Source organism: Salvelinus fontinalis, chromosome 7 (genome assembly GCF_029448725.1).
Source record: "Salvelinus fontinalis isolate EN_2023a chromosome 7, ASM2944872v1, whole genome shotgun sequence".
In the NCBI taxonomy this organism is placed as follows: Eukaryota; Metazoa; Chordata; class Actinopteri; order Salmoniformes; family Salmonidae; genus Salvelinus; species Salvelinus fontinalis.
The window spans coordinates 28,172,743-28,195,949 of record NC_074671.1 but is presented as its reverse complement, the minus strand read 5'-3'; the positions used below and the strand labels follow the sequence as shown (position 1 = coordinate 28,195,949).

Genomic DNA, 23,207 nt, shown 5'->3' with positions numbered 1-23,207 from the left:
GGGTGAAGTGAAAGAGTGTCTGCGTTTTATACTGTATTTTGGAGAAGACTATCAAAAAAAGTCCTAACAGAATATTATTTTTCTGCCACAACTAGTCCTTTAAAAGGTGCACCACTATCAGCATCTATTTTCGTTCCCTGGATAATAGCATAGTGTTGCCTTCCAAACCCCCACTAACACAACATTCCCAGAGGCCCCAGGCTCCATGATGAGCTCCCCCACTCCCATACCCTCTCCCTGGGGTAGTTCCTAGGATATGATGACCCCCCCGTCAGCTCAAATTCTCTCATCTTCCCTCCTCTTTAGCTAGCGCATGCGGCCCCTTCCACTAGCCAGCTTTGCCTCCCTGTTTGTGGTAAATGAGTGGAGATAGTGATTAGATAAGATTGGGACTGACCCCTCAGTGGAGGCATGGTGTAGCATACCGGGCTCTATGACACTAATCTATTTGAAAGGGAATCTCTAACAGAATGCTAATGAGGGAGCTAGCATGGGTATCATCCTGTGTGTGTGTGTGTGTGTGTGTGTGTGTGTGTGTGTGTGTGCATGCGCGAAAATGTAATGACTTTCGCTATAGGCTTAGTTATTGAAGTTTATTTGCCACCAGAGTAGGAATGATTCAGCCAAGAACTAAAGAGGGAAAAACATTTCGCATCGCAACTGGTGGTGATCAGTAAAACCCAAGTTGCAGATCCACTTGTTTTCAAGTTACAGACTACATGTTGATAGAGCATGTGTACTTTGTACTTCGTGAACTCAGTACAAGTCTGCTTTAGCTCAAATTTCCAGCTGCTCATCCACAGATGTTTTCCGATCTCCTGCCTCTCCTTGTGCTTCTCTATTCACATGGACAAAGGCCCATAGTTGTGTGTTTGGCAGGGGAAAGGCTTCATAATACTGCCCTGAAAGCAGCCATTAAAGGAAGAAAAGGGAAATAAGTCCATCCATTAATTGGATGGTTATTCAGGCTTTCAGTTTCTGAAAACAGGCTCTAAAAATAAGCTAGATGCAGCACAAGGGTCCTGTCTGTTGTGCCCTACGATGGTCCATTTGACGTGAACGGGCGCTCTGCTTGCCCCGAGGGTTGATGGGCAAAGCACTGTAGCCACTGAAACGTGAACAGACCTATGGGAAAGGAGGACACTGCCATGGTAGGAGCTCATCAACAAAGTCAGTATAATATTTTTCAGAAGTTTGTAAAATTGCTCAGAAACTGTGATTTCTGTACACGTTCTGGTAAACACAGACAAGACACAAAATGAAAGCTTAGAGATAAAAGTTGACTCAACTAATTAGGAATAAAAGTGATACCGAATTGCATGCCTACTTAGATCACTAATTCAGCCCAGACTCCACACTGGTACTTGCAAATATTTAGTAACTCGAACACCCTGTGCACAAAACGATAATCACCGCACATAATCACTGCAATTATGTCATGTTTACCACCGAGCATCTGTTAAGTGTAAGCACTACTCCGACAACACCATTCCCACTTGCTTAAATATGCGTCACCAATTTTCAGACGACACTGTGTAGTTTTGAGTCTTTAATGTATGTTTTTGCCGGCTTGCTGTGACTGCAGCTGATTCTAGGCCAGTGCACTTACCCCAGGCACAGTGCCAAGGCATAATGAGACATTTGGTTCTGAATTTCACAATCTGACAGAATCCATTAAAGCCAAGCAGGGCTGCAGATGCAGCAGCGGCGGGATCAGCCAGGCCAAAGTGATGACTTCCCATTTCCCCCACATTATATCATATATCCCCCTGCTTCTGCTTAGACAAATGACCAGATCCAACTAGGGGGGTCTGTCGGATTGTTTGCACACAGATGCCAAATTATGGCTATCCATGGCTGGCAGAGTGGCACTATTGACTCAGTATACATCATTATTAAGAGGGACTTACTGTGTAATAACCAACAGCCGACCAGTGTTGAGATATTCTGACTCAAGCATTGCATGTACAGAAATGTCCAAAATGATGATGATTAAGATGATTATGTACAAGAAATCACACTACATTATTTTGGGATTATCACTGTTATTAATTTTGGCAATTCACATAAAGACTGATAAAATGCAATTCCACCAATCAATCAAAATATGTTGCATCTAGTAGTGGCCACTTTGTTTCTTTGAGTGCAAGCATACATATCAATATGGAGACACAATAAGTTCTTCTTCATTACATAAATAGGAGGACTATCACAGCAAATTCTCCAGTATTAAATTAATACTGAGAGTGTTAAATCAACACTGAAAGAGTGGGACCATATACACACTGGAACCAGTGTTAAATTAATACACTACTTAGTGTAAAGCCTATTCAAATATTTCCCAGAGTGCCTTGTCCTTTGAGTGAATTCTAGAGTTACCAACCATGACTATAATTTTTTTGTGACAGATACATGGTTGTTGAATTCATTCCTTTCCAATCCTGTGGCCTTCAAAAAGTGAGTTTCTATGTGAATGTTATCATTAAAATTAAACTTATAAATTACAATAAATTACATATCGCACACTGATTATTTAAAGGCCACATCAAGTAGAGTTTGCAAACTTCCAGTAACTTATCCAAAATACCCAGATATCCTGGTTGAAGGACTCCGGATTCGAGATATCTTCCACCTGGGAGTTCTGGGAAACCTGGGAATTTCAGGAAAGCTTCCAAATTTTTGCAACCCTACATGCAAGTCATATTTTGCTGGATTGCAAAGTGATGTGTAAATCATATTGGAATCCACCCAGAGTTGGCTCGCAAACAGTTGAAGCTCTTCTTCACCTACAACTTGAATTCAGAATGCCTGCCAGACTTAGGAACAATGTAAAGATACTACATTAACCATTCAAACTGGAACAACCATTTCAGTAACGGGTAAAAAAAATTCTAACTAACAGATTAGATTAGTTTGGAAAAATGTATGTTATATATCTTTGTTTAGCATAAGATGTATCAATCAATGTACAAGCAAAAACACATAAAAACAGATAGAAATCAACCTGCAGTAGAGCATGCTTGGAAATATGATAATGACGGGCTTGGTTTTGGTTCAAAGTGAGTTTCAGGCACCTGTATTAGGGGAAAACTAGGCCCTCAACCTAAGGCCTTATGAAATACCTACGGTATTGCATTAAATATATACATGTTTTATGATAACATTCACTTAGGTTCTCACTTGAAGTCCATAAAACAAAAAAAACAAATGAATGCAAAGTTCTGACCTCAGCCACGAGGTCAGAACTTCCTGTCATGTCAGAAACAGTGTCATGACACCTAACGTGACAGTCCCTTTTGCTCCTGGGCAACATGCATCACCTCTAGGAATCAACAGATCTGATTGGTCAGCCATGCGAGGGGGTGAGAAGTTAAGTTTTGAGGCAGGCAAAAATCTCAGATCCTCTTGTATCCTGAAAGATGATTCAAATGGATGAATAATTGCCCATGCTTCTTAAATACCTACAAAAGCTTCCTATTAAAAGCTGTGGACCTTGTCTCCGTTGACACTGAAGAGTGTTAAAATGAAGTGTTTTGTAAAACCAAAACTAGTGGCAACTGAACTGCCACCATTGCGAAGAAGACAAAACCTTCTTGCTGGAGTATTGAAACACATCCTCCTGAGATGTTTTGAAACATTACATGGTGTGTTGTAACAAAACTTAAGTGTGTAACACCTTGGCAGGAACTTGGAGCACTACCAGAAAAGGAATGAAATGAACAGATTGTTGGGCTCCTGAGTGGTGCAGTGGTCTAAGGCACTGCATCTCAGTGCTAGACTACAGACACCCTGGTTCGATTCCAGGCTGTATCACAGTCGGACGTAATTGGGAGTCCCATAGGGAGGGTGCACAATTGGCCCAGCGTCGTCTGGGTTTGGCCGGTGCAGACCATCATTGTAAATAATAATTTGTCCTTAACTGACTTGCCTATTTAATTAAAGGGTACATTTTTTTAATAAGTATATGTTTTTTTTTTTGTCAATTTCAATTTACCCCAGAATTTATGTTTACAGTGTGGCTGTGTGGTTGAGTGGGTAATATTCCAATGAGACTACAATGAAATGTGCCATTTTACTGCCCCGGAAGTCAGGGGTTCAATTCCCGCTTCTGCCTGTCCCACTTTGACTCCTCTGTCTCCTCCTGTTTCTAATCTGTCTAAACAAAGCATAAAGTGTAATTCCACAAAAAAAAATATTCTCCATAGGCCCTTAACCGCAATCAATATTTAGGCTATAGACCATTTGTATTTCTTAACCACTTGATTGTATGAGTGACAGTTTTTTGTGCTTTGATGCTACTATTTCTATAGTGTACAAGCCTGACCGAGTGCTTGGAGGGTAATGAAAAAGGTGCTTTTATGCACTTAACTTTATCGTACTGGAGTTGTACAAGTCAGAGAAGAAACTTTGACTTCACGTACACAAATCTCAGGTTCAACTCAGTGGCCCAGACTGACCTTCTGCACCGCTCTCATTACAACTTTAAAAGGTCAACATTGTACAAAGAAACCAATCAAATGACTAACAAAGACTACAAATAAAGAAAAATAAAATGCATACCACAACCATAGTAAATACACATAATCACTGAGGCCAGCATATGCAGTATACTACATAAAGGCTTCACTGACACTAAGGATACACATTGTGATTTGGCTTCCTATCCATAACATTTCTCCAGCACTCAATGGGAGATAATGGGAGAGTCACAACTATCCTAATTCCTGCTGCTGGAACCACTTATCTAGTTCAGAGACTGTCAGGAAGTGTGTTTGTGAGTGCAGAGCCTGCAAACACATGCAGACCTGAGCAATTATCCTGCAGATGAGCGGAAAGCTGAAACCTGATTTGATTATAAGACCACGAAATTCCTCAAGAAAACAGAAATCCAGGAAATGCAAATGAGGCCCATCTGCCCAATTTGAGCTCAGGCCCTCACTGAGAGGGAGCTGTCTGCTTAAATGTGGTGCTGAAATGAGCTGTGGTTACTGGCACCTGTTGTGAGTTGCTGATACACTAATACAGTTTAAAAGAGAGAGTGCAACATGTAATAAAAATGTTTAAAAACAGCATTGTGTGATTAATGGATCAACTGATCACTTACTCTAATTATTGAAAAAATAATGTATATTTTTTTCAACCTGTTTGGAATGCAATAAACTTGAGAGACAAGCAACACATGACTGAAACATGAGCTTAAAATGACAAATTCTATAAATAGAATGGATGTGTTTAACAAAACAAATAAGCAATCAGAGTGACTTATTTTGACGTATTCTACATGTTTTCCTAGTGATCAGAGTGATGAAATCTTGTAAATTGTTATCTAAAAACATGGTGCAGTTAAACAATATCTATTGTTTGTTTCTCATCCAAACTGCTATATAAATACACATGAAGTGCAAACACTTACCTTGCCAACATACAGCGGTTCTTCACCTGTGTACTCCTCCAGGACAAAGAATTGGTTCCATACCCAGCTGCGTTTGTGCCTGCGAAGCAGCTCCCATGGGCCTCCAGCAGTGTGCTGGGCCTGGTTCTGTGTCCCAGAGGCCCCAGAGGCGGCGATCAACCCCCAGCAGCCCAGCTCCCAGAGGGGAAGCAGCAGTGCCAGGAGAGCACCTGCTCTCCACACACTTCCTGAGCCACACCACCTCATTTAGGCCCCCTCCAACAAGCAACAAGACCAGGAGAGAGAAAAATCACACAGCGGAGAAATGTCAAAACCCTCAGGGCCTGATCCCCACTGTCCTCCTGAACCAATGTTTTGCCAAAAAGAAAAAGAAGAAGACCGTGGATACAACCCTGAAGAAGAGAGTACTTGGATTGAAGAAAAGGGAAAAAGTCAAGCTCTGGGTATTGGAGTGGTGCTGCTGTTCATTGGTCTTGATTGTAGACAAAAGCTGTGGTAATTCCCTCCACTTTGGAGATAGAGGGTTGACATTGGGGGTAGATTGAGGGTCAATGGCGACGGGGAAGCTTGCTTCTTCACCACAGGGGTGGAGTAATTGGCACCTATCAGAACAAAGGGATGAGGAGAGCGAGAGAGAGAGCGAGAGAGAGAGAGTTAGAGAGAGAGGGAGAAACTGCCATCAGCGAAATTGCCTCAGTGACCGCAGTCACTTTAGACACTAAGTAATGTGCTTGCTGATGCAATGATAATTACATTTTTCAACCATTGATAAAGAAATCGAACAAAAATGAATAGACAGTAAATATGGTAAATACAATTAACATAGTATCCTTCAAGGGCCCATAACGTTCTACGTACTAACCTACACTGTACATTCCCATTCCCAACAAAAACCAAATTGAGTGAGGTCAAATGTTAACAAGAATATTGGAGCAAAATGACCTGGCTTATCTATGTACACAAGCAAAGTGATTTCCACATGCAGGGGAAAAAATAGTGGGCGGTAGGAATAACAATTACATGTCGTTCAGCCTTCTTTCGTGCTGAATTCACATTACTGCAGATTTACCTTTTCCAAGGTCGTTATTTTGTTACATTTTCTTTGTAGAAGGGCACAAAGTAATACCGCTATGGTTCCCCACACAACACTAACAAGGCACCTGATCTGTTTGGCAAGCCCTCATCCACAAGATTAAAAATAAATCTGAGCTGTCAGCAACATGACGGACCGGTTCGTGTTCTGACCTCTACTCCCAGCAGTTTGTGTGTGTGTGGACTACGGAGCGCCGTATGAGCATGCAACGCGATCTCCGCCTCAGTCACTCAGCCACCATCATGCTGCTGCATGGGATTGACTACCAACGACCAATCATGCCATTAGGAACTAGTGGAAGTAGTGAAATAGGCTTATGATGATCGATTGTTGTCTAAGCATATATCACACCACATCCCAGCGACACCACCATTGGAGAATTACCTGAGCAGTATACTGTGACTTGTTATCTAGTTGAGAGCAGAGCAGGCTTAGCCATAAAAGAATGTAACGAGAGTGTGAAAACGCAAAAGTCAATCCATTCACTGGGTACATGACCAAATATCACTTGACTTACCAATTCAAGTCAGCCAAAAGAGAACTCACACCAACAAATCCCGAGGACTACTGAAACTGAAAGCGAGCTCTTAAGAAACAGAAACTGAGACACTTGACCATGCATACATCTGTTTCCTCTCTGACCTGTCGTTTTCTCTCCTCCTATAGACTATAGGCAGATGCCTTGGCCAATGGAGATAATTACCTTGGCATGCAATGTCCTCTCTCTTCCCACACAGTCTCTAAGCACTCATTGTGTTTTCTCCTCTTTCTCCCCGGGAGCTAAATAAAAACAGCTAACACCACATCCTGCTGGAAGTCATTTGCTCCGCTCCACTCGTGCCTTAACGAAGTCATTATCAAGTGCTGGTAATTAACACATAGAGATAAATGATGGTATCATGCACTGCTTCAGAAGTGTTTTCATTTCACATGGCTGCGGCTTTATTTTCGGGAGGCAAAAAGAGCAGTGACACTTCACAGAATTTCAACCAGCCTGTTTCCACCTTCACACGGTTATGCTAGTCCTGCTCAAACCTGGTATAAACTGAGATAAAGAAGAGAAGGAGAAGACTAATTAGATGAAATTGCTGCCAACTCATATTTAGCGACATCAATGGTTGTTTCAGTGGAGACATCCTCTAGCAAGAAGGTTCTTTGCAACCATTCAGACCGCAAAGAACCCTTTCCAAGAGAAAGGAATCTTTGAGTAGAAATGGTGCTCCATAGAACCATTGCTCACTTCTAAGAAACAGAGCGCTTTTAAAAAATGTAACTAGGTAAGTCAGTTAAGAACAAATTCTTATTTACAATGACAGCTTACCCCGGACAACACTGGGCCAATTGTGTACTGCCCTATGGGACTCCTGATCACAGCTGGTCGTGATACAGCCTGGGATCGAACCCAGGTCTGTTGTGACACCTCTAGCACAGCGATGCAATGCCTTACACTGCTGCACCACTCAGGATCCCCTGGGTCCCACTTGACCCGCCAACAGACAAACATCTCAAGGTGACCTGTTTGTGTCCTGAATGTGAAAAGCCTAATGATGTACGGAATGGAAAACACACGCACGCGCACACGCACACGCACACACACACACACACACACACACACACAGGGAGAAAGTAAATGCAAGTTCCTGCATCCGATTTAATGGCAGGTAGTGGTAGAAAGTGGAACAGATCTGGCTGGAGGGCAGAGAGAACCAAGAGAGCCGTAGAGGCAGAGGCAGGCAGGTTGAGACTGTGGTGTTGTGTTGAAGAGGATCTGCCCAGTGCAGGGTCAGACTGAGGCGAGCAGACAAATTAATGCTTCTTATTGTGCTTAACCCAAAGCCCCACAGAACGGAACTGGGAATGAATTGTAGGGAGAGTCAAGAGCTCGCTGACGCTATGTGCATCAATAAGAAACAGAAGGAGCAAGAGAGAGAGGGATGGAGAGAGGAAGAGCAGATGTTTACAACCTTCAGTGTACAGGATAAATATCTGTTTTGTTTTGCTTGAAGAATGAAGTTGTCCTTCCACCATTTGCACTTCAGGATATAACAAAAGGATATAATAAAATTATAAAACAAAATTATATAACAAAAGGATATAACAAAAGGATATAACAAAATGATATAACAAAAGGATATAACAAAAGGATATAACAAAATGATATAACAAAAGGATATAACAAAATGATATAACAAAATGATATAACAAAATGATATAACAAAAGCATATAACAAAAGGATATAACAAAAGGAAATAACAAAAGGATATAACAAAATGATATAACAAAAGCATATAACAAAAGGATATAACAAAAGGAAATAACAAAAGGATATAACAAAAGGATAAAACAAAAGCATCACCTTACATATCGCTGATTTGGAAGGTGTTTAGTTGCTTTAAAATACCAGTAGTAAAAGGGAGAAATTAGAGTGTTGGAGAGACAGTGATAAGTAAATATGAATCTGCATCATGTACCAAGGGTCTCGGTCTCTCTCTCTCTTTCTCTCTCTCTCTGAGGTCTCTAATCCCATTTGCCCGCCTCACAATGGGATTAAGAGTGCTTAGTAACCAATCACTAATTTCCGCCCTTTCATATAGCTTGTAGATTTCACAGTGTCTACCGGGGCACAACAAATACACAGCAAAATTGGAAGTGTTAAACTTACTCCCTGTAGTGTTAATTCTAACACTTTTGCTGTGTGTATGCAGTATGCATCTGCTCTTAACAGAGTGAATTTAACACTTTCAAAAGTGTTAAAATGTTAACATTTAGACAGTGTTTCTATAACCCTATACTGAGTAGAAAATGTACACTGGCTGTGTGAAATTCACAATACACTGGAGTGAAATATTAAGGATTTCACTATACACTGGAGTAAAGCAATAGGCATTTCACTATGCACTGGAGTGAACTAATTAGTATTTCACTCTGATCTGGAATTAAATATAAAATGCACTTGCTCTACTGTGGGGTAAAAAACCCACACAATTTCCATCTACAGTGGAATGAAATATAATGAAATGGTATATGGTGTAAAGCCTAATTTGCATATTTCCCAGGGTCCCTTAAAAATGTTTGTGAATTTTAGAGTGGTCCGTGCTATCCGGGATCCTTGGGACTTCCCTACCCCATTGAAGTTAAAATGTAAAATGGTTAAGGTTAGGGTTATGGTTATGGTTAAGGTGACTTTAAGGTTGGGGTTAAGGGTAGGGATGTCCCAAGGATCTGGATTGCACTGACCATAATAGAGTTACCTACCATGAATGTACTTCACCAAGCGAGTCCTTAGGCAAATGTTATTAAAAAAAATTAACTATGACAATATACGTTACGTATTACAAGGTCTTATTTTGATGTCCTCTAACACAGCGGTGTCAGGAATCTCCTGGTTTATAGACCACATCAGGCCTGAATGTCACATTATGTTGACTTGCAAATTAAAGCATAATTCCGATTGGAATCCACACAGATTTAGGATTGCCAACAGTTTGTATTTTTATTCATCCGCATTCAGAATGATTGTCAGGACAATGGAAATTGAAAATGGAGACTACCTAAACCACTTAATCTGGAACAACCATTTCGGTAACAGGTGCAATAAATCGAACTAACTGATTGGATTAGTTTAGAAAAATAACCTACCCGCAGTAGAGCATTCTGTGAAACATGATAATGATGCTCGTGGTTTTGATGGGACTGTTTTACTCACCACAGTGTAAAACAATAACTATGCTCATGAACACCAACACCAACACTGAGGCTTCTTTTACACCACTGAGTGTTAATTTCACTCTTACAGAGTGAAATTAACTCCTGAATCAACACTAGAAATGTAACACTGAAAAGTCAATACTGGCCAGTTGTCTGTGTTAGTTAAAATCTGTAAACACTTGCATTTCACTACTCCATCTTGGACCCCTTGTCTGATTGCAATGGGCTCGTATAAGCTCAGTAAGGTTAGTATGGGCACTGACTTTCTGATATGCAAACAGAGAGAGGTGGTTCAAAGAAACCACTGAGACAACTCCCTCCCGGAATAACAGAATCTTATAATCCTGATGTTTTACTGAAAACGCAAGAGCCCTAAGGAGTACATTACAGATGCTTGTTTTTCTATAGCTGATTTGGAGCAATTTTCAACCAAGTCACTGTGTATTTTGAGGGAACAAGTTGCACTGCAGCATTCCGATCACACAATGGCAAATCACAATCACGTCTTGCCATAGAATGGACTGTAAGGGTCTGGTGATAAACACTGCATAACAGACCCATCTATAGGTTCTTGGTAGAATCCTACCCCTTCTCAATTAATATTTTTTTCTAAGAGTGTAACCAAGTGGGACAACCCACAGTAAAGGGTTCAGTGTGGAGGACCATTTGGAGCATCTATTTACACTACCGTTCAAAGGTTTGGGGTCACTTAGAAATGTCCTGGTTTATGAAAGAAAAGCACATTTTTTATCCATTGAAATTACATCAAATTGATCAGAAATACAGTGTAGACATTGTTAATGTTGTAAATGAGTATTAGAGCTGGAAACGGCTGATTTTTTTATGGAATAGCTACATAGGCATACAGAGGCTCATTATCAGCAACCATCACTCCTGTGTTCCAATGGCACGTTGTGTTAGCTAATCCAAGTTTATAATTTTATAAGGCTAATTGATCATTAGAAAACCCTTTTGCAATTATGTTAGCACAGCTGAAAACTGTTGTTCTGATTAAAGAAGCAATAAAACTGGCCTTCTTTCGACTAGTTGAGTATCTGGAGCATCAGCATTTGTGGGTTGGATTACAGGCTCAAAATGGCCAGAAACAAAGAACTTTCTTCTGAAACTCGTCAGTCTATTCTTATTCTGAGAAATGAAGGCTATTCCATGCGAGAAATTGCCAAGAAACTGACGAACACCAGTCTCAACATCAACAGTGAAGAGGCGATTCCGGGTTGCTGGCCTTCTAGGAAGAGTTCCTATGTCCAGTGTCGGCATTCTTTTGCCCATCTTAATTTTTGATTTTTATTGGCCAGTCTGAGATATGGCTTTTTCTTTGCAACTCTGCCAAGAAGGCCAGCATCCCGGAGTCGCCTCTTCACTGTTGACGTTGTCACGTTCCTGACCTGTTTTCTTTTGTCTTGTATTTATTTAGTTGGTCAGGGCGTGAGTTGGGTGGGTTTGTCTATGTGTGATTTTCTATGTTGGGATTTTGTGTTCGGCCTGGTATGATTCTCAATCAGAGGCAGCTGTCAATCGTTGTCCCTGATTGAGAATCATACTAAGGCAGCCGGAGTTTCACGTGTGTTTTGTGGGTGTTTGTTCCTGTGTCAGTGTTTGTGCCACACAGGAATGTTTCGGTTTTGTCACGTTTGTTGGTTGTTTTGTATTTTGAAGTGTTTTGTTGACTTTCATTAAATAATGAACACTAACCACTCTGCGTTTTGGTCCTCTCCTTCTGTCAGCGAGGACAGCCGTTACAGAAACACCCACCACCAAAGGACCAAGCAGAGTGGAAAAGGGCAGCAGCGGCAGCAGCGGCAGCAGCGGCAGCAGCGGCAGCAGCGGCAGCAGCGGCAGCAGCGGCAGCAGCGGCAGCAGCGGCAGCAGCGGCAGCAGCGGCAGCAGCGGCAGCAGCAGCGCAAAAGGGAGAATTGGACATGGGAGGACGTTTTGGAAGGCAAGGGTTGCTACACATGGGAGGAGATCCTGGCTGGAAAGGATCGCCTCCCATGGGAACAGCTGGAGGCAGCTCGGAGAGCAGAGGCAACCGGAGAGAGGAATCGGTGGTATGAAGGTACGCGGCTAGCACGGAAGCCCGAGAGTCAGACCCAAAAATTTCTTGGGGGGGGGGGGGACACGTGGAGTGTGGCAAAGCCGGGTAGGATACCTGAGCCAACTTCCCGTGCTTACCGTGGAGTGAGAGGGCGTCGTACTGGTCAGACACCGTGTTATGCGGTAAAGCGCACGGTGTCCCCAGTACGCGTGCTTAGTCCAGTGCGGGCTATTCCACCTTGCCGCACTGGCCGGGCTAGGTTGGGCATCGAGCCGGGTGTCATGAAGCCGGCCCAACGCATCTGGCCTCCAGTGCGTCTCCTCGGGCCGTCGTACATGGCACCAGCCTTAAAAATGGTGTCGCCGGTTCGCCAGCATAGCCCAGTGCGGGTTTTTCCACCTCGCCGCACTGGCAGGACTACGGGGACCATTCAACCTGGTAAGGTTGGGCAGGCTCGGTGCTCAAGAGCGCGTGTCCTCCTTCACGGTCCGGTTTTTCCGGTGCCACCTCCACGTACCAGCCCTCCGGTGGCAGCTCCCCGCACCAGGCTGTCTCTCTGTCTTCCTTCTCCAGTTGCTCCCACCTGTCCAGCGCTATCAGAGCCTTCCTCCTCTCCAGCGCAGCCAGTGTCTGAACTGTCTGCCTGCCCAGCGCTGTCTGAACTGTCTGCCTGCCCAGCGCTGTCTGAGCTGCCTGCCTGCCCAGCGCTGTCTGAGCTGTCTGCCTGCCCAGCGCCGTCTGAGCTGCCTGCCTGCACAGCACCGTCAGAGCTGTCCGTCTGTCCCGAGCCGTCAGAGCTGTCCATCTGTCCCGAGCCGTCAGAGCTGTCCGTCTGTCCCGAGCCGTCAGAGCTGCCCATCTGTCCCGAGCCGTCAGAGCCGTCCGCCAGACAGGAGCAGCCAGAGCCTTTCGCCAGACAGGAGCAGCCAGAGCCTTCCGCCAGACAGGAGCAGCCAGAGCCTTCCGCCAGACAGGAGCAGCCAGAGCCTTCCGCCAGACAGGACCAGCCAGAGCCTTCCGCCAGACAGGAGCAGCCAGAGCCTTCCGCCAGACAGGACCAGCCAGAGCCGTCCAGCCAGGACCAGCCAGAGCCGTCCAGCCAGGACCAGCCAGAGCCAGCCAGCCAGGAGCTGCCAGAGCCAGCCGGCCATGAGCAGCCAGAGCCGCCAGCCGGCCATGAGCAGCCAGAGCCGCCAGCCAGCCATGAGCAGCCAGAGCGTCCAGCCAGGACCAGCCAGAGCCGTCCAGCCAGGACCAGCCAGAGCCGTCCAGCCAGGACCAGCCAGAGCCGTCCAGCCAGGACCAGCCAGAGCCGTCCAGCCAAGACCAGCCAGAGCCAGCCAGCCAGGATCTGCCAGAGCCAGCCAGCCAGGATGCGCCAGAGGCAGCCAGCCAGGATCCGCCAGAGCCAGCCAGCCAGGATCCGTCCCTCAGTCCGGTGCTGCCCCTCAGTCCGGTGTTGCCCCTCATTCCGGTGTTGCCCCTCAGTCCGGTGCTGCCCCTTAGTCCAGTGCTGCCCCTTAGTCCGGTGCTGCCCCTTAATCTAGTGGGGTTAATTTGGAGGAGGCTACGGAAGATGGGATTGACTATGGTGGCGTGGGGACCACGACCAGCGCCAGAGCCGCCACCGTGGACAGACGCCCACCCAGACCCTCCCCTAGAGTTTATGCTGGTGCGCCCGGAGTTCGCACCTTAAGGGGGGGGGGGGGGGGGGGGGTTTATGTCACATTCCTGACCTGTTTTCTTTTGATTTGTATTTATTTAGTTGGTCAGGGCGTGAGTTAGGTGGGTTTGTCTATGTGTGATTTTCTATGTTGGGATTTTGTGTTCGGCCTGGTATGATTCTCAATCAGAGGCAGCTGTCAATCGTTGTCCCTGATTGAGAACCATACTAAGGCAGCCGGGGTTTCACGTGTGTTTTGTGGGTGTTTGTTCCTGTGTCAGTGTTTGTGTCACACAGGACTGTTTCGGTTTTGTCACGTTTGTTGGTTGTTTTGTATTTTGAAGTGTTTTGTTGACTTTCATTAAATAATGAACACTAACCACTCTGCGTTTTGGTCCTCTCCTTCTGTCAGCGAGGAGAGCCATTACAGACGTTGAGACTGGTGTTTTGTGGGTACTTTTTAATGAAGCTGCCAGTTGAGGACTTGTGAGGCATCTGGTTCTCAAACTAGACGCTCTAATGTACTTTTGCTCAGTTGTGCACTGGGGCCTCCGATTCCTCTTTCTCTTCTGGTTAGAGCCAGTTTGCGCTGTTCTGTGAAGGGAGTAGTACACAGCGTTGTACGAGATCTTCAATTTCTTGGGAATTTCTTGCATGGAATGGCCTTCATTTCTCAGAACAAGAATAGACTGACGAGTTTCAAAAGAAAGTCTTTGTTTCTGGCCATTTTGAGCCTGTAATCCAACCCACAAATGCTGATGCTCCAGATACTCAACTAGTCGAAAGACGGACAGTTTTATTGCTTCTTTAATCAGAACAACAGTTTTCAGCTGTGCTAACATAATTGCAAAATAGTTTTCTAATGATCAATTAGCCTTATAAAATTATAAACTTGGATTAGCTAACACAACGTGCCATTGGAACACAGGAGTGATGGTTGCTGATAATGGGCCTCTACGCCTATGTAGATATTCCATAAAAAATAGCCAATAGTCATTTACAATATTAACAATGTCTACACTGTATTTCTGATCAATTTGATGTAATTTCAATGGACAGAAAATGTGCTTTTCATTCAAAAACAAGGACATTTCTAGGTGACCCCAAACTTTTGAACGGTAGTATATATATATATATATATATATAATTTTTTTCTTTAAAATTACAATAACACAATACAAAGACAATACGAATGGCCGCTCCCACCGTGGGTGCACTGGTCAGAGGGCGCACTCGCCCCCACCTGCCCCGAGACGCAGGCAATACCCTGGCCCAAAGGGATTTTTCAAGGGCGGGAAGAACCAAGCCCCTATGGAAGCGAGCTCACCCATAACTACCAGGTCCAGCACACACACTGCTCACAGCATGAAACCAAAACATACACTGAACGCAAATATAAACACAACATGTAAAGTGTGGGTCCCATGTTTCATGAGATGAAAGAAAATTATCCCAGAAATGTTCCATATGTACAAAAAGCTTATTTCTCTCACATTTAGTGTACAAATGTGTTTACATCCCTATTAGTAAGCATTTGTCCTTTGTTAAGATAATCCATCCACCTAACAGGTGTGGCATATCAAGAAGCTGATTCAACAGCATGATCATTACACAGGTACACCTTGCGCTGGGGACAATAAAAGGCCACTCTAAAATGTGCAGTTCTGTCACATAACACAATGCCACATGTGTGCAAAGTTTTGAGGGAGCATGCAATTGGCATGTTTACTGAAAGAATATCCACCAGAGCTGCTTCCAGTCAATTAAATGTTAATTTCTCTACCATAAGCTGCCTCCAATGTGGTTTTAGAGAATTTGACAGAACATCCAACCGGCCTCGCAACTGCAGACCATGTGCATGGCGTCTTGTGGGTGAGCGGTTTGCTGATGTCAACGTTGTAAACAGAGTACCCCATGGTGGCGGTGGGATTACGGTATGGGCAGGCATCAGCTACGGACAACGAACCCAACTGCATTTTATCGATAGCAATTTGAATGCACAAAAATACCGTGACAAGATTCTGAGGCCCATTGTGAGGCCCATTATATTTAAGGTATCTGTGACAAAAAGATGCATATCTGTATTCCCAGTCATGTGAAATGTTGTTTTTTTCAATTGACTGATTTCCTCATATGACCTGTAACTCAGTAAAACCTTTGAAATTGTTGCATGTTGCTTTTATATTTTGGTTCAGTATAAATAGCGAAACGCAAAACATACAATAATCCCATCCCCACCCACACCCCTGATTGGAGGACCTCAAACATTTATACTGTACGTTTGTGTATATATTTACTTCAGACAGCCACAGATCTTCCATCTTCCCAATAAATAATCATTCTACAATTTCCTCCCACAATACATCCTTCCATTCTCCCATGGTGTATCCCTAGGGACTTGAACCTGCCCATCTGCAACATTTCTGCCGAAATTGCCCGGAAAATAAAATGTTTACCCAAGAGCACAATGATATTTACTATTGAATGACTGTGGTCCTTCAAATCCCCCAGCAATACTGTTTGCAGGTCCAACCGCACCCTGACATTATAGCAGAACAACCATTCCTGGACTTGAATCCAAAAACAATCCACCAATGGACCGTACCAAAAGAGATCCTCTAATGATTCTGTTTCCTCGTGGCAAAGTCTGCACCGGTCTGACTGTTCAATACCCCAGACACTGAGCACTATTATTGTAGCGAGAATTTCATATAATAGCTTAAATTGTAAAGAATGATTTGATGCATCAATTGTTGTTTTGTATATCAGTTCATAAACCCAATGCTATGGTATTGAATTGAAAATCTGAAAATCTGTTCCCAACTATCTTTGATTTTATACAGCATAGTTGTCAACATTATTTGTAAAGGAGGCTGTACCTAAACAATACCCATACTATAGGTCTCATATGGGACAATCGTGATACTGTATGTAGGTGAGTCAGTGACTTGGTCACATAAAAGTGTTTTTCTAGGAAATGTAAGGACTTTTCATTGATGTAAGCCTGCCAGTGGCTGAGAGCAGATAGCCTTTCAAATCTCTATGGGTTTTACGAAGCATCAGCCTCCAATTGCTTCAATCCACACCTCTTAGCCTTAGTATAGCCAAAGCAATCCATCTAATGGGGTGGGTTATAGGTTTGTAATATGTACTATCACAGAAGGAGAGTGTAAGAGTACTTCTCCATAGTGGGGTAGACACAGTGTAAGGAGTCCAAATTAGTATTACTGTCTGAGATGGGGAGGGGCCACAAACCTAAGAAAGAATAGGCTTGTTTTGTGAAAACTATCTAGGCAGACTTAATTAGAGGATTGAATGAATGAATCAGTCTTCTGAATATCAAAATATATCAACCTGCGACAGCAGACAAACTTTTCAAAAGTCAATTTGATTAGAGAGCAAATTGATTAATTGCATCACTCCAATTCAAATTAGCTGATTGATTTGTGTTGTGCAAGAAAATGGCTGATTCATAGCAATAAAACAAATCCAATCTCAAGCAACATTAATAATTGAAATTCATTTTCAAATGATGAAAGCATTGCTTATTAATTTGCTCCTGTATTGAATGAGAATTTCCTAAATTACAGTGTGGAGAACCTGAAAAGAATATAGATGAATATGACATCTAAAGTATGAATTCCATGTGGAACACCCACCATAAAAATAACCCTGATCAGTCCCCACCTTAGCAAGGTCTAGGAGAAGTGTGGCAGAATCGTCCGTGCGTTATGCAGTTTGCTCTGCGTATCCCATCTACCATTTTATAAAGTACGATACGTAGTTGTATCGACTGTGCAGTGACAAACGACCAATACGTTGTTGTCATCATGGTATGCATGCCAATCATAACTTTTCTTTTGATCAATTAGTAGGATGCATTTCATGCTTGATAAGTTTTAATGCATGACGTGTTTATTTCTCATTCCAGACACTGCCAAGAGAAGCAGGTTGATAGCCTTAATTGTTATAACTTTTTTATTACCTTTTCTATTATAATGTACATTCTGTCAAATACCCCATAAGTGACCACAGTATACATACCGTAGTTCGTGGCGTGCTATTCATATTCAAAGACCATACGTTCACAAAACAAATCCTAACATGAATCTGCTAAATGTGCACATGCAATAGTCTACACAAATAAAGTTATTTTGAAACAACACTGCGCATGCATGTTCCCAAAATGGAGCGTCGCATCATTTATAGCTACATTACGCCAACATTGAACTGATGAAGGCTAGAGACTAAGAACATCCCATAGCATATCATAAATAGGTCTGACACTTATAGCGCTCACCTCCAACTGTGTTGAGAGAAATGAGACAGCAACGGGGGAAGCGAAATATCTCAATCGAATGTTAAAAATGTTTGGCATTAAAATGTCCATGACGCACCATTCACCACAAAACGCTTGGTCAACAAACATATCAGTGAACAGCCGCTGCAGGAAAGCTGTGTCCACTGCATACTGATGACAGAATTAGCGAAATATAATTTAATGTCATGAATTAACCATACGCCAACTTCATGTCCCAGTGGAATCGTTCTCAACTGCTGCAAGCAACAACTCTGGTGGAAATGCACGTAACATAGGTTTGAATTTACTCACAACTTCTATGATTCGATAAAACTTACCTCGTATTGGCAGGTCGTAAGTTATAAAAGTTGAGCTCTTTCCGTGTTGGCTACCACTAGAGGTGATGATGACAAAAAATATATGAAAAGTTTGTAATACAAACGTATTCCTGATCGTGCACAGGTGAATAGAATAACTCTACCACAACGCGCATTGGTGAACCTAGAAGAGATGCAGCGCAGGAACTCCGATCCCCGAATCCCCTCCCTCTCCATCTCCATCTCCCTCTCTCTCTCTCTCTCTCTCTCTCTCTCTCTCTCTCTCTCTCACTCACACACACACGCAAACAGACGAATGTGCCTTCGCTGACTGAAAATTATTCAGATGGTCCTCTCCTCTCTGGCTGCACCAGAGCTGGCTCAGTTGGAGATTCCCCAGCCAGCTGCGTAGGGTTTTGGGTACTCCCACAAAGAGGCGCAAGGTACAATGCCAGGCATGAACTGGGGCATGACTACCAGACCTAACAAAATGATTTACAGTACAGCGACTGTAATCATGTTATGGTACCAAAACTGTTACTGTAGTCTTATATACAGTACCAAGTCAGTTAGTGTAACCTAATTTATACTACCAATTACAATTACAACATTTTACTTTAATTACCCAGTGACATATTACTCACGGTTCTTTGCAAGTTTTAATTTTGATATTTACATTTAGGCCTACATTTGTGTAATTTAGAGGGTGCAACTAACTAGTGATGCATTCAACCAAGGTTGATAAAAAAAACACATGACAGCCATAGGAAGCAAAACGTTTCTGTACCCATTAGCCTGCTGAACGTGTTGTTGTAGTTAAGCATATACTGGTCTTCAAAACAAATCTAATTACAACAAGATATCTTATGATATACTGTATCTCTGACTATATCTGGATAATGGCAGTACCTTACTGAGATATCCCCAGTAATGTGATGCCAGCTTCCGATAAATTACAATAATTTAAATGCAATGAAGCACAGTACAAGACTGTAAAAGTGACTATTAAGCAGTAATATTTTGTTTTTACAAGGGATTGGCTGCTAGGCATGTGTATATAACAGATTATTAATGAATACTAATCACTGCCCGTGATTACAGGAGAAATCAGATTAAATGGACATGGTTAAATATTCAACAATGAAAGGTTTAAGACCTGCTACCACTCTGAGATGTTTCCTATATACATTTAATTTGTAAATGTCTATGAGCCAGTGATACCACAATATCTACAATTTCTATAATTTGCAGTATGCTGCCGTGAATATACAGCAAAACAGTACTTCATTGTTGAATTGTAATGAAAAAACTATTCAGCAATTGCAAATAGTGAATATGTAATTATACATTACAGTATACTAACTGATATTTGGTGTTTATATCACTTGCATTTTAGACCTTAACAAAAGCTTCTAAACTGACAGTCACTCCAGGGGAAAACAGATCAAAAAGACATGGCTAGCCACTCAACCAATACATGTTTGGGACAGAACTGCCACTCTGATCTGTACTCTATATAAATTAAATTGTTAGGGAACCACTACCACATGTCAGTTAAAGGTCATGAAAAGTCGAAATCTGTTTTTTCATTCAATTTCATGATATTTGGATGAAACCAGATCAAATTATGATGAACAAAGTATGAAAAATTACTATTGCTTCTACATTGATACAGTTTGATCATAAAGTTTCTGGTCCCCTCTCCCAAGTCAAACACTTGGATTCAGGATGTGGGATTATTAACCCTTGTGTAGTCTTAACATTCTGTATAGTCCCCTCGTCCTAAGGGTAAAAAATGACCCGCCTTCACTAAACCCCTAAAATGATATTGATCTTGTTCCATATCACAAAGGCATTGTATGAGGACACATCAATGATGTTATGGAAGATGACCAGGGGCCAGCGGGCAGTCATCCTCCTGCAGCTGTAAATTCCAATCACCTTGTCCAGGTTGTCCACGCCTCCTTTGTTGTGATTATAGTCCAGGATGATGGCTGGCTTCCTCTCTTCACGATCACTGACCTCAGCCGTTTTGTGCAGTGTGCTCAAGACGATCACATTCCTGTTCCTCTCTGGGAGGTAACAAACTAGAGTGGCGGTGGGGGTGAAGGCAAACTTTGATGAGGCCTCTCTCCCCCTTTTGCGAGGTGTGCAGGGGGGAGCTCAGTCTTGTTCTTTCTAACTGTGCCAACCATGGTGATCTTCCTCTTCAGGAGCTGCTGGCTGAGTTCAACCAGTAGCACACATAATCTCAATTTTTCATTGTGTGTGTGTGTGTGTGCCTTTGTGTTTTTTGTGGTGTGTAAATTATTTTATAACTTCCAGGTCAAAAATGACCCTAAGACAATCTTTGTACCCTGGTGGTGAACAGTTTTCATGTAAATATGAACAGAGGCGATGTTTCACTTTTTCTAATGTTGTTGTCACTCTTGGAAAAGTCATCAAATTTCAAGTTGGAAAAATATAATTTAGGGGGATTTCTCTGCTGTTGAACATAGTGTCGGGTCATTTAAGGGGCTAGGGTGACATCACTCTAACAAATGATTTTCCTCCTTTTATATTTTGCAGATGCTCTTTTCTGGAGCAATTAGGCTTAAGTGCTTTGCTCAAGGGAACATCAACGTTTTTTTCACCTAGTTGGCTCGGGAATTCGAACCAGCAACCTTTTGGTGGCCCAACGCTAACCACTATACTACCGGCTGCCTCCCTTTGAAAGTCATTGTATTTCCAAGCCACTGTACTGCACTTTTAATTAAATCTTCATCAGTGCTCATTGACGATGCATTGAGTAGAATGCTCATTTGGGCATCAGTACAAAACAAACGTTCAAAACAATATTGTGAGAAAACATGCAACCCATGAATAATTACATAGCTATTCTACTGGTGCCAAAAATTGACTGTAGGGTGTCAGCAAATATTATTAAAAGTTTACACAATTCATCTATGGCAAAGATACTTATATGTCTCCCCTTTCATCTCTATCTGGTGTTAGCTAGTTACTGGTTAGGTAGGTCTTCAGCCAACATGGAACCAAAAGGTGGGAAGGGTCATTCAAAACTGTGACAAAGTTGTCATTTCAACACATCCGTCAGTGCTGCTGTGAACCAAGCGACACGCCAATAAAGCATATCATAGAATGTGGAGGAAAGGTCTACTGATTAAACATAATTGAATTGATATGAATGGAATGGATATTAGTGGGAGAATGTACAACTTGATTGTGGATTTCTTGTTTGACCAAACCTTCCAGGTCAGGGTGGGATCGGAGTTATCAAGCGAATGAGGTGGAAAATGGAACTCCACAGGGTAATACTATTAGTCCAATCTTATTCATGTTGATGATATCTTTGGGGATATCAGAAGGGTATAGCGGCAGCCTTAAATCCAGATGAAGGTGCCATTTGGAAAAGGGGAAGGAATATTCCTTATGTAACAGAGAAAATGAAAGGTGCTGCTGTAGCAGTAGAGGAATGGTCCTTATCATGGGGTTTCAAGTTATCTGTATCTAAATCGTGCCACATGTTGTTCACGAACAAAAAGATTAAGGAAGAAGTCAGTGTTCAATTATATGGAGAACAAATGGAAAGGGTAACAAAATGTATGTATTTGGGGCTATGGTTTGATGAAATATGGAGACGCAATATTACATGCGTTGACACTAAATGTAAGAAAGTATTTAATCTTATGAGGACAATATTTTGGCATGATTGGGGGGCAGATAGTCAATCTTTACTAAATATATATTGTACTTTGATGAGATTGTCCATAGATTATGGGTGCTTTGTATATGGTTCTGCGGCTTTTATATCACTGTTGCGCCTTGATAGGATGCAAGCGTGGGCACTCAGGATGTGCGATGGTGCATTTAAAACCACACCGGTTGAGGCTTTACAAGTAGATACTGGGGAAATGCCACTATCCCTTAAACAAGTTAAGCTAGCCCTGGAATGCAGGGCAAGACTGTAGGGTAGTATGGTAGATCATCCTACACTGACAGTATTGGAAGACTCCTGGGAATATGAACGATATCAAAAGAGGGGTTTTGGTCCAGAGATTGGGAAAAGGGTTGATGAATATGGACTCAGGGACCTTGTTAAAGGGCCATCTGTGGCAATAGGAAATGTGCCACCGTGGTTTTCTACAAGACCAGATTTTAATCTTAGCCTGATTGAAGAAAAGACAGTGGCGTGATAAAGATAATGTAGGAACAATAGTGGATCAATGTATTAGTAATCAGTTTTATTCTTGCCTTTCAGTGTATACAGATTATTTAAAAGATCCAATGAATGGGAAGACAGGAGCAAGTGTATTTATTCCTGAGTTCAATGTTAATCTATGGATGAGACTAACAAATTATGTATCTGTATATTCAACAGAAATGGCTGTGATAATTGTTAGATTGCCATGGATAGAGGAGGTGCAACCAAGAAGAGTAGTAATTTGTTCAAACTCTGCAATTTTATAAATTCCGACAGACTATTTGTTCGACATGGTGAGATTTTTTAGTGTCGGGAAAATAATAATTTTGCAAGAAATGGCAGGGATACACCTTTATGCGCAATTATTGATATAATAGCCACCATATCGATGTAAACTTGGAGCCAAGCTATATGTTGTGTGGTCCTCCTACTAAGACTTGGGAAACCATCCAGTT

At 42.5% G+C, this 23,207-nt stretch overlaps 1 protein-coding gene across 2 annotated transcripts in view; it reads right to left on the bottom strand.

Moving 5' to 3' along the window:
• Positions 1-18,929, bottom strand: part of LOC129859334 (cadherin-7-like) — a 119,936-nt gene extending 101,007 nt beyond the window's left edge. The window contains exons 1-2 of one of the 2 annotated variants that reach the window (XM_055928979.1): positions 18,573-18,929; positions 5,414-6,015 (exon numbers count right to left, since the gene is read on the bottom strand). In XM_055928979.1, coding sequence (XP_055784954.1) covers positions 5,414-5,659 — 246 coding nt within the window. In that variant the 5' untranslated portion in view covers positions 5,660-6,015; positions 18,573-18,929. Of the gene's footprint in view, positions 1-5,413; positions 6,016-18,234; positions 18,351-18,572 lie in introns of those variants that run through there. The other variant, XM_055928980.1, reaches the window with a different exon arrangement.
• Positions 18,930-23,207: the final 4,278 nt, after the last annotated feature.